General features: G+C 40.4%; 1 protein-coding gene across 2 annotated transcripts; it reads right to left on the reverse strand.

Moving 5' to 3' along the window:
- Positions 1 to 2,839: 2,839 nt before the first annotated feature.
- On the reverse strand, positions 2,840 to 12,522 carry THAP6 (THAP domain containing 6; the record flags this gene model as incomplete). Of its 2 annotated transcripts, XM_081101046.1 has the most annotated exons (4): positions 2,840 to 3,079; positions 5,885 to 6,007; positions 11,622 to 11,829; positions 12,443 to 12,522. In XM_081101046.1, the coding sequence occupies 4 exons, from the start codon at positions 12,520 to 12,522 to the stop codon at positions 2,840 to 2,842; spliced, it is 651 nt and encodes a 216-aa protein (XP_080957172.1). The 2 variants fall into 2 exon arrangements, with proteins under 2 accessions (XP_080957172.1, XP_080957173.1); XM_081101047.1 differs by lacking the exon at positions 5,885 to 6,007.
- Between the last annotated feature and the right edge of the window lie 352 nt (positions 12,523 to 12,874).

The raw sequence follows: 12,874 nt of genomic DNA on the forward strand, positions 1-12,874 counted from the left end.
TGCCTCATCTCATCATCTTTGTATCCCACACAATAGTGTATGGGGCTTTGAAAGCATTACAAGTAATAGGTTAGCACATTAATTATATTAGTCTGTAAACTTCTTTATGTGCCTAAGATAAATATTAAATAAATGAGACTGAACGAGACTCAAACATTTAAATTTTCAGATGTTGTGGTATGAAATCTACTGACCATGCGTGTCATCCAATAGAGCAGTGCACAGTGAAGAGAAAGGCATTAGGAGCCTACATCAGTAAAATTTGGGGGAGGGGTGTCCAGGGACCAGGGGCATGCTAGGACATCCCCACTGAAGTACAAGCCACATTAGCGCATTGCATCTCACTATGAAGGTGGTAGCACAGTGCTTAATGCCTATGTTTTAAGGCAGCATATTTCACACCTAAGAATATTGCTCTCTGCTCTACACTGGGTGACATGAAAGGCTGCCAGTTTTGAGTGAGGCCCAGAGAAGGAAAGGGGTCTATGGCAGGTCCAAATTGTAGTAGAAGCAGGCCTGCCACTTGGTCATCTAACCTAGTAAACTCTATGATTTTAGAATTATTGGTGGTGAGGAAAATGTGGAAAAAATTAAGGCAAACTCTTGGATTTTTTTGGTTCATTTTATTGAATAACTAAATGTACAAAAGCCACATAGAGCACATGACTAAAGAAAATATTTTCTTTTTCAAATATATAACAGATTCTTCACTCCCCAGTTATTTCTGTAACAATTTTATCTTTTTATTATTAAAACAAAGCACACATATTTTAATACAGTTCATCTTTTCTCCAATTAAAGACTATGTTATAATTATTAACTTTAGCAACCAAAATCTAAAGATTTAAACTTTATATGGAGAAAAACGCCATGCCAAGTCCTTCATACCTGATTTGGTGCTGAGGTTGAACTTGTATATTGGTTTGTTCCAGAATCCAGAGGCCACTCCAAGACTTAAAACAAAGTAAAACCCTTAGGCTGACCTTGGTTGCTGGAGGAACCTCTGGATGGGGGATGACTGGTTTTGCTCTGCATAGAACAGCTCTTCCCCAGGCTAAGAACTGTTCTCTGGGAACCGTGAACTGAGGTATATACTGTATTGAGATATTTGTTTGGGGTGGCAGGTGGGGAGGACCTTGTTTATGTCATATTTCTATTGGTAATCACTTCTCCATAAAAATAAAGAGCAAATAGGTAGCTCCAAGTCATTGATGATACCAATATTTTCTCACAGTTATCTCTCGCTCAGTGATACGAAGACCAATGAAAAAGAACACAAGTAGTAAAAGTGACTGGTAACTGATAGTGGCAGAAGCTGGGACTTGACTTTTGTGAAGGTCTCCCGGGCTTGATTTATTCTAAGCAGCCTGTAGAGAGCTAGAATTTGAACACACTGTTTTGGATCTATCCTTTTGCAGTGGGGCCTTGACTTACGAGTGTCCTGACTAATGAGTTTTTTGAGATACCAGCTGTCTCTCGGCAGAGTTTTTGCATTGAGTTGATAGAGTAATTTGAGTTAACGAGCTCCTTAATGAGCTCAATCTCGGAACGAATTAAACTTGTAAGTCAAGGCCCCACTGTACTTTTCTCCACTGTCCACTGACTTTAAGTTTTACATTAAAAAATAGGGTAAGGGAAAAAAATCTCCATATCTGTCACAGAATCACTATAAAACCTAAGGTCATACCCAAACTTCCCAATGAAATGTCCATTATGAATTCAAAATTAAATAACTAAAATAAATAATGGGTAACTAATGAGTTTTTTTTTTAAGGTAGCAAAAATATATGACCTCAGTGATTTCTTAGCATAATGCTGATCCGTCAAATGTGGGTAAAATCCCATTCAGGGGGAAGGTTTGGAATCCTATATAAAAATATAACATGCATTAAAACAGAGAATTCTTAAATATAAAAAAATTCAAGTGACCATATCCTTATTGATATTAATATATCACAAATAAAATTATAATGAACATTTTAGCATAAAATGCAGTTCATTTCTAGTTAATACACTGAAATAATTGACACTCAAATTCCAACTACTATCGCATATGATGAAATTCCAGTAAAAAAAAAGAATGTTCAGAACTGTCAGAGTAACTAGCTATTAGAAAAATCAGATTTATGACCCCTTCTGAAATTTTTAAAGCTACACAGGTTTACACCAAATTACTCATAGTGAGGAAGAACAATGTACTGTATTGAAAACAGACCTTGTCCAGGGGTCTTCTTAACTTGTCTCTGGACAACTTTAAAAGCCTAAAGTTCTGTACCATATGCTGTTCTCAGGGTCAGTACCATGAGATGTCTTGTAAAAAGATCTTTTGGTATTACTGATAACAAAAGCACCTTGGAATGGATCCAAGATTGACATGTGTTGTAAATTCTGCTTTACAGTAAGATACATTTAAAGTGTAATTGAACATATTTACCATAAAGAGTGCCTATGTAAACAATGAAAGTATTCCTTCGAAGTGAAAAGTCTGTTGCTGCTGAAGAAGTGCTCAGTTCCTACCACCACAGCTTCACATGCTGATATGATTCATTTCCTCAGTCCAGAGGAATGTTCTGGATCTTTTAACTTACAATAATGACCTGGCACTAGTCTAGGTATATCAAAACGTAATTGTCACAAGTCACACCAAAACATGAGAACTAACACAAATTTCTGCATGTCTTCAAAAACCGTCTTTGGATAACAACTATAATGCTTAATGCTGAAGAGGATCCAAAGAAGCACTCTAAATGATAGACAGTATTTAATGATGGTAAATAAGAATTACTTTCTAAAAATTTTAAGTTAAACATAACGTGAAATTATTTCATGAAATATAGTCTCATTCTATGCTCTCCTGACAATACTCCCAACAAAAAGCTTCCAGTCTATTTGCTGTTTCTTGGTTGATGAGACATTCCTCCTTTAATTCCCTGATTGTCTTCCCCAATGATTTTTGGAAACGTTTTTCTCGGTCTAAAACATTCCGCAGACTTTTCTTGGTATCCTCTAGCTCGCTGATCACATGATCTAATTTATACTTAAGTTTCTTTGGACTGTCCATTACACTGTAGCTATGTTCCTAAAAACATAAATACCAAGTTAGTAAAATGAAGACAAGTAATTAGCCAAAAGCTTATAACTAGGCCTCAGCTGTTTCTCCAGTACTGTGCTTAGAGAAGACCTTTAAGTTGGTGATAGTAAGTTGGTGTCAGTAAGTTGGTGAACATAAGAAGAGGATAAGGGAGTAAGCAATATTTCAGGTGCCTAGAACCTCTTTCTTTTGTTGAAGGCCAGACAGACAAAAAGAGAGCAGAATGCTATCGATGGGATGCACTTCTCATTCAAAGTAGGTATCTGCTTATGGACACCATGAAACCCACAATGACTATAAGGCTTTCATTCCCTAAGTGTGGGGCTTCTAAGTTTAAGTTTTAACAATTAAAAAAACCCTTATATTGTTAAATTTGTAACTGAGTTACTTTAGTTTGATGAACAGTTGACTTTATAAAGGAAGTCAGGAAAGGAGCACTGACTGAAGCAGGCCCTCAGGCTAGGTGTTATGGGTTTAAAGAGGACTCGGGCCTTCGATTTTTAAAGAAATAATTTAAGTTCTCTCAATATTTATTATGACTATACTTATGTTTGCTGGTATACTTCTTTCATTTGAAAATATGAAAGATAACACTGACATTTATAAAGGCACTATAAAACATTTTGAAAAGCTTTTATTTAATATTAAAATTAGTGAAGAGAACTTTTGCTTCCAACCAAAATGAAATAAGAGACTGGAATGACACCTATCTTAAAAGACCAATACAAGGCCCAAGATATAAAGTTTTGACTGATCAATTAAAGTGATAATTGTCTAGTCAGGCTGATCAGCAATAAAAGTGAACAGAAACAAAGGATCAGAAATGTGATATTACTACAGATTTTATAGATATTAAAAAGATAATAAGGAAGTATTATGAACAATTTTAAGCTAATAGGCAATGACAACTGAGATGAAATGAACAAACCCCTTGGAAAATACAAGCTAGCAAAAGTCTCTTCCACAAAGAAAACTTCAGACCTAGACAGCTTTGTTGGAGAATTCTACCAAATATTTATGGAAAAAATAATTCCAATTCTATACAAATTCTTCCAGAAAATAAAAAACAGAGGCAATATTTTTTAACTCATTGAGTTCAGCATTATTCTGATAATGACAAAAAGATTGTAACAAAAGAATATAACAGGTCAATATCATTCTTGAACATACAAGAAAGTATTCTAAACAAAATCTTAACATTGAACCCAATAATATATGAAAGAAATAATGCATCATTAAGAAGTAGGGTTTATTCCAGGAATGGAAGGATGGTTTAACATTCAAAAATCAACTGATGTAACTAATCATATTAACAAAGTAAAAAAAAGTAAAATATAATCACTCAATAGATAAAAAAAAATCATTTGACAAAATTAGCATTCTTTTCTGATAAAAATTCTCAGCAAACTAGGAATAAAAAAAACACTTCCTCAGTCTGATAAAGGGCATTTACAAAAAGCTGTAGTTAACATCATATTTAATATCATATTAATGTCTTTAATGGTGAATGACAGAATGTTTTCTTCTTAACTCAGGAGCAAGGCATGGAGCCCTGACCAGGTATCTCAGTGGTTAGAGCATCATCCCTATACGCCAAGGTTGTGGGTTCAATCCCCAGTCAGGTGCATACAAGATTCAACCAATGAATGCATAAATAAGTGGAACAACAAAATGATGTTTTTGCCTCTTTCTCTCCCTTCCTCTTTCTCTCTCAAATCAATAAATAAATTTTAAAAAAATCAGGAGCAAGGATGGAGATTAGTTCTTAGTAATTCTATTTGGTATAGCTCTGAATGTTCAAGGCAGGGCAAGAGAAAGAAATCAGTTATTCATATTGAAAAGAATCAAAACTATTTTTAATAACAGGCGACATGATGTAGAAAATCTGAAAGCTTCTACAAAAAGCTTTGATAATTAATATGTGGGTTTAGCAAGTTTTCCAGATATAAGATCAATATAAAAAAATCAATTCTATTTAAAACAGTATCATTTACAAAAATGAAGTGAAAGACCTGTCCACTGAAAACTATAAAACACCACTGAGAGAAGTTAAAGGCCTCAATATATGAAGAGATATAATGAGTTGGGGTTAAAAGATGTAAAAGAGACTTATTAAGATTGCAATTCTTAAAAAAGAAAAAAAAAAGATGGTAATTCTTTCCAAATGAATATATAGATCCAACATAATCCCAGTCAAAATTCTAGCTGGCTTTTTTGTGGATGTTTTACAAAGTGATTCTAAAATTCATATAAAAATGCAAAGGACCCAGAATATCCAAAACAACTTTGAAAAAGAACAAAGTTGGAAGACTACCAACTTTGATTTAAAGAATTATTAAAAAGCTATAGTAATCAAGATAGTAAAACAGATCTGAATTCCAGGCCTGGTTCTAACATGATCTGACAATGGAATGTATAAATAAGTGCAAGCTTGGCTACTCTGTATGTGCATGATTATACTTTAAAACCTAAAGACATAACTATTTTTTAAATTACATGTTTCCATATAAAAATATAGTATCTAAAGGGAGGAACTGCATTTTCTTGGCTGAAACATCCTTGTGAAAGCATTCTCTTAACTAAATATGTAAACAAAGGCTTAACTACCTCTAATTTGTTATTGTATTATGATGGCTCTGGGAAGCAGTTTATTTTTGGATATTACAGATTAAAAAGAAAAATCTCAAACATCTAAACCCCTAGGTTTTTTTAATAAGATTTTGAAAGATTTAATGGAAAGGAAAAATTCATCTTAAAAATATCAGCATTAGCTCAGTAAGTAATTTTACTTACAAAAATGAACTGGGATCGAAATTCTTCGATACACGTGGAAGCACCAAGCTTGTGATTGTGGTTTGTGACTGGAAGGGTTTTGATGATAAAGTGTTTTCTACAAGGAAGTTGTTCTCTTTTCCCCTGTTAAAAATTGTTAATAAAAATTATTATAGATATTTCTGTCCTTTTAAAAATTTTATTCCTTCCTAACTTTGTAAAATTAATACATTTCCTTCAATGAAAACAGCTTTTAAAAGTCAGTAAAATTTAAATTCCACTGAAATTACTTTAAAGGAACTTGTCCAAAATTACTCTAAAGTTCATTTAGAAGCACAAATTTTCCTAAAAAAGAAGAGTAATAATGAGAAAAGATATGTCCTCCAGGTATTAAAAAAATTTTACACAGAAATAATAGTAAAAGCGGTTTGCTACTCTCTTGGACAAAAACAAATCTAGAAATAGTTCAAGTATAGTTTTTTATTCTAAAAGCCTTTAGAATAAAAAAATTGAATTATGAGTAAGTGGAGAAAAGCTATAAATAATGTCAAAATGAAATAAGAAAACAGTTATATCCTTATACATAATAAAACATGATGAAAGTCTATGTATTAAAAATTTATATAAAGATAAAAACTATGAGGATCTATAAAAAATATAGGGAATCCTATCTAATAAAGAGGTAACATGCAAATTGACCATCACTCCAACACACAAGATGGCCACCCCCAAGATGGCCTGCCCGGGAGGGCAGTTGTGGGCGATCAGGCCTGCAGGGGAGGACAGTTGGGAGAGACTGGGCCTGCAGGGGAGGGCAGTTGGGGGCGACCAGGCCTGCAGGGGAGAGCAGTTAGGGGTGACCAGGCCAGCAGGGGAGGGCAGTTAGGGGCAATTGGGCAGGCAGGGGAGGGCAGTTAGGGGTGACCAGGCCGGCAGGGAAGGGCAGTTGGGGGCAATCGGGCAGGCAGGGGAGGGCAGTTAGGGGTGACCAGGCCAGCAGGGGAGGACAGTTAGGCATCGATCAGGCTGGCAGGGGAGTGGTTAGGGGGTGATCAGGCTGGCAGGCAGAAACAGTTAGGGGCAATCAGGCAGGCAGGCGAGCAGTTGGGAGCCAGCAGTCCTGGATTGTGAGAGTGCCGGGGCCGGTCCCGGCATGAGAGGGATGTCCTACTGCCTGTCACAGTTGGACATCCATCAAGGGGTTCCAGATTGGAGAGGGTGCAGGCTGGGCTGAGGGAAACCCCCCTCCCCCTGTGCATGAATTTTGTGCACTGGGCCTCTAGTGTTTAGATAATCTTAAGGTGGGAAAGGCAGTTAGACAATATAAGAGAAAATATAGCATTGACTGCTTAACAAAAAAGTCTGAATTAAAAAAAACACCAACCCCATTAATTAAAATTAAAGACAACAAAAAGTAATTGCAACACAGATGGCAGTTAAATGGTTCATATCCTCGGTATGTGTGTATATGTGTGTGTGTGTGTATATATATATATATATATATATATATATATATATATATATATATGTATATATATATATGACATTACAATATACCTTAAAATATGGAAATAGAAGAGGACCTGAAGATATAACACACACACACACATAAAAGAACTATAAATGGCAAATAAACACACACAAAATGTAGAAACTCACTAATATTCAGAGATGAATTAAAACAGTAAGATGGCCAAAACCAGTTTGGCTCAGTGGATAGAGCGTCGGCCTGCGGACTGAAAGGTCCCGGGTTCGATTCCAGTCAAGGGCATGTACCTGGGTTGTGGGCATATCCCCAGTGGGAGATGTGCAGGAGGCGGCTGATCGATGTTTCTCTCCCATCAATGTTTCTAGCTCTCTATCTCTCTCTCCCTTCCTCTCTGTAAAAAATCAATAAAATATATTAAAAACAAAACAAAACAAAAAAAACAAAACAAAAAAGAAAAACAGTAAGATGACATTTTTGCCTATTAATTTTAGCAAAGGTTAAAAACACAACTAATCCCAAGGGTTGGGATGGACAGACATGCTTATGCATTGTTAGTAGGGGAATAGATTGATGTAAGGTTTGTGGTAGGCCTTGGGAAGAACAGTATCAAAAGCACGTCTTAAAAATGTGGCCCTAGCTAGCCTATGTGGCTCTTGGTTAGAGCCTTGTCTCTTATACCAGGTGTCCTGTTTGATTCCTGGTCAGGGCACATACCCAGGTTGTGGGTTTGATCACTGAGATGGATATGAGAGGCAACCGATCCATGTTTTTCTCTCTTGTTCTCTCCTGCATTAATTAAAAAAAAAAGGATTTCTTAAAAAAATTTTCTTAATGTGTAAAATTTTTGATCCAACAATTTTAAAGAATTTAATGCAAGGAAATAAAGATATGTACAAAGATTCAGTACGGTCCACTATAGTGCTATTTAAAATAGTGAAAGATGATAATCTACACTAATAAAAGACAAAGATGCTAATTGACCATACCTTCGCTATGCCCTAAGCCATGCCCACCAGCCAATCAGAGCAACTATGCAAATTAACCCAACCAAGATGGCAGCTGGCAGCCATGGAGCTGGAGCAAGCAGGGGGCTTGGTTGCCCGGGCGATGGAGGAAGCCAAGCTTCCCGCCTGCCCTGAGCCGGCTGTGGCCTCCGCTCATGGCAAAAAAGTTTCAATTATAGAAGACAAATAAATCCCAGATACCTGCTTCCAGCCAGCCTCCACTGGGAGCTTGGGTGGCTGGGGGTTGTGGCCAGCTTGCAAACAGCCATCAGCCCCTCACCCAGGCTGGCCACACCCTCATGGAGTGAGGGTCCCAACTGGGGGGCTTAGCCAGCCTGTAAATGGCCCTCAGCCCCTCACCCAGGATGGCAAGGCACCCCAGGGGGGACTCTCACACTGAAGGGGCTGTGGCCAGCCTGCAAACAGCCATCAGCCCCTCACCCAGGCTGGCCAGGCACCCCAGGGAGGACCCCCACCCTGAAGGGGCTGTGGCCAGCATGCAAACAGCCCTCAGCCCATCACCCAGGCTGGCTAGGCACCCCAGCAGGGTCCCCTACCCTGAAGGGGCTGTGGCCAGCCTGCAAACGGCCCTCAGCCCCTCACCCAGGATGCCCAGGCACCCCAGTGGGGACTCCTACACTGAAGGGGCTGTGGCCAGCCTGCAAACGGCTCTCAGCCCCTCACCCAGGCTGGCCAGGCACCCCAGCGGAGACCCCCACCCTGAAGGGGCTGTGGCCAGCCTGCAAACAGCCATTAGCCCCTCATCCAGGCTGGCCAGGCACTCCTATATAATAAAAAGGTAATATGCAAATTGACCCTAACAGCAGAACGACTGGGAATGACTGGTCACTATGATACACACTGACCACCAGGGGGCAGATGCTCAATGCAGGAGCTGCCCCCTGGTGGTCAGTGTGCTCCCACAGGGGGAGCTCTGCTCAGCCACAAGCCAAGCTGATGGCTGCCAGCACAGCGGTGGTGGTGGAAGCCTCTCCCGCCTCCTCAGCAGTGCTAAGGATGTCCGACTGCACCTTAGGCCTGCTCCCTGCTGGCAAGTGGACATCCCCCGAGGGCTCCCAGGCTGCCAGAGGGATGTCCGACTGCCAGCTTAGGCCCATTTCCCCAGGGAGCAGGCCTAAGCCAGCAGGTGGTCATCCCCCGAGGGGTCCCAGACTGCGAGAGGGCACAGGCCGGGCTGAGGGACACCCCCCCCCCCCCCCCCCCGCTGAGTGCACAAATTTTTGTGCACTTGGGCCTCTAGTTTATCTATAATAGTGAGAACTAATTACATAAATTATTGTTCATACATAGAATCAATGGCTATATGGTCATTACAAATGTTCTACTAGTATAAAGCTCACACCCACAAGTACTAGCAACGATATAGATCCTTAGGAACTTTAATATGCTGATGGTGGGACTATATACTGGCAAAGCACTTTGGAAAATTATGGCATATCTACTTAAGCTGAACAGACACATAATAGGACCCAGCAATTCCACTTCTAACAGAGAAGTGTGCATATATTCTTCAGAAATGTGGACATAAGTACATCAAAAGTCATGAACAAAAATGTCATAGTTGAACGGAAAAATTAGTCTATACAATGGCATATTATAGTGGAGAGACAGAGAGAGAGAGAGAGAGAGAGAGAGAGACAGAGAGACAGAGAGAGAGAGAGAGAGAGAGAGAGAGAGAGAGAGAGAGAGAGAAAGAAACATCCATAGGCTGCCTCTTGCATGCCCTGGCTGGAGTGCTATCCTTCACACTGAAAGGGAGAGGAAAGGCTTCGATCCTGTCAGGGCACATACTTGGGTTGTGGGTTTGATCCCTGTTTGGGGCAGGAGGCAACTGATTGATATTTCTCTCTCACATCAATGTCTTTCTCCCTCTCAAATCAACTAAAAAAATAAAAAAGAAAGGTAAGCCAATAAAAGAGAGGATATACATACAGTATAATTCTATTTTTTAAAAATATATTTTTATTGATTTCAGAGAGGAAGTGAGAGGGAGAGATAGAAACATCAATGATGAGAGAGAATTATTGATCAGCTGCCTCCTGCACAGCCCACACTGGGGATTGAGCCTACAACCTGGGCATGTGCCCTAACCAGGAATCGAACCATGACCTCTTGGTTCATAGGTCGACGCTCAACCACTAAACCACACCGGCAGGGCCAGCAAAATTCTATTTTTATAAGACTATATAGGTAGAGATGAATTTTTATATAAACATACATATACAAATGACTGGGAAGATACACATCAGAGTGTTAGTATTATCTCTGGATTATGTAGTTATTATTAATTTTTATTTTCTCTTCCCTTTATTATCTAATTTCCTATAATAAAATTTTCTTTATTAGGAAATAGTTTTTTAAAGTAACATGTTTTATTTGGTTTATTATGCCAATATTTCTTAAGGTCCTCTTAACAGTGCAGATAGATGACGCCTTACTATGGGATAAGCACCCTTCAGAGAAAATTGCACAAGATATTGCACGTTTACTAACAAGGAAGAAAGTGAGGCATCTCTACTTGATAACTCAGGTACCACAACAAAAACAACTGCAGAAAGTGACCAAGGTCACGTGGGTGCAGTCACACTGCTGGGCTCCTTCCCTTGTTTTCAGCTGTCAGGAGGGAGATACCTTTCAATGGAGGCTCATGACTATTGTGGAACCCACAGGCTCTCTCTGAACTTTCCACGTTGGATCAGTCAGTCTAAAGTTTATGGAAGCAAATACACTTCCAGGTACAGGAAGTCAAGAAAGGTATTGAGGGCGAGGCAGCCAACCCACAGCACTAATATCACTGAGAAAAAACAGAATTCAACTAGAATTTACTTACCCAATCCTTTCCATTTCCTTTTAGGCCTCTTCTCTCCTTACCTTCTCCTGTTCTTCTTCTTATTTTTTTTCCCTTCCAGTCTCACCTAGGCTTCAAGTTTGCATGTATGTGGCTCTAAACCGAAGTGAGCAGGACTGCCAACTTGGACCTTTACTTAAACCATTCTTATGTTCCTCTATTTTTCAGACACAAGTCCTGAGTTATGCTAACTCCTAGGGGCAGTTCATTTCACCTAACCTTTATAAATATTTCTGAGTGGCTACTGGTAAAATACTCCTACTACACAGTTCACAGTCTGAAGCAGCAGTTTACACCTTTGAGAACTTAAAGGATTGTAAAGCAAGTGTGGTGAAGCTTCTTCAATAGCACCATAAAGAGCGAGTAACGGTGGCAAGCAGCACCTCATAAACACACCTGTAAGTGAGGTGGGAAATCAAAGATAGAAGGTACGACTCCAGGTTTCAGTTTAATATTTGGAGCACTTCTGTCAAAATCTGTCTTCTTAAAGTGCCTTGAACACAACACAGCTCCCTTTTTAGGCTCCCAAAAGCCTGCAGCATTCACATCAAGTCTTTTCATCGCTAATACCCATTTTCTTTTTACATTCTCATCTGTGGGGAATCTGGAAAAAAATACAAGAAGTATTTTAACATTAAACACTTATTGATATTATACCTGAATTAAGGATGTGACTGCATTAACTTCTTAACCAGTCTGCTATTACTCTTGGGAAACAGTACAGCAGAAACGATCAAGATGCATGCTTTTGTAACTTCCGGTTTTAACAGTCAGGTTTCCCCACTAATCATACGCTGCAGACATATGGCCCTCATTTAAATTTTTCTCATGTTATAACGAAATTTCAAAGGAGATTTAATACTTTATGATAAGATCCACAACTGAAGGTTTTTCTGCGTCCGAGGACAGAAAACATTTGGGCAAAGGTCCTCCCTGCGGGTCGTAACTGCGTGCCCACAGCGCCGGCTTTCCCGGAAGGTGTGCTGAAACGCCCAGGGGCGCTGGCCAGCGCGGCTCCGACCGGCACCCTGGCAGGCAGGCATCTCTTTACCTTCTGAACCCAATTAAAAGCGCAAGGCTATCACCGTCACTTCACATTTTAAGCGGAAAGGTTATTTAAAAAAGAACGGGGGAACTGAAGTCCAAAACTTAGGAGTGAAGCCAAACTGCGTCTGGCTTTTGGAAGTCCTCGGCTTAAGGACAGAGAAGGGCCTCACACGTGAAAAGTCAGGCCTTTGAGCTTGGAGTTGGGCAGACAGCGGGAGGCACATCCGATCGCCGAGCAGCATTTCACCATGACGTTAGCGGCTCATGCCAGGACTGAAAGAAAGCGAACACGGCCGCGTTAGTGCCTTCGGAGCCCGGGGGACAGTCCCCGTCCCCAGCGCCTTCCGGGCGAAGGGATCTCACCAGAAAGCCCGAGGCGAACGGGTTCTTCCACCTGCAGCCTCGCCCTCACCGTTCCCGCGGCTCGGCTCCGGAACGAGCCCAGCGGTACCGAGCGGCGCTCCGAGGCGCGGATTTCAATGTCGTGGGCGCGTTTGCGCGTCTCCCCCCCGCGGCTGCCTCCCAGGGGGGCTCTGCCTCGGGGCTCGGCACCCGGACACCCCCCTGACCCCGGCCCGCCGGCCCGTCCCCAGCCTCCGGCG

Source organism: Myotis nattereri, assembly GCF_964212035.1.
Source record: "Myotis nattereri genome assembly, chromosome: 1".
Classification (NCBI taxonomy): Eukaryota; Metazoa; Chordata; class Mammalia; order Chiroptera; family Vespertilionidae; genus Myotis; species Myotis nattereri.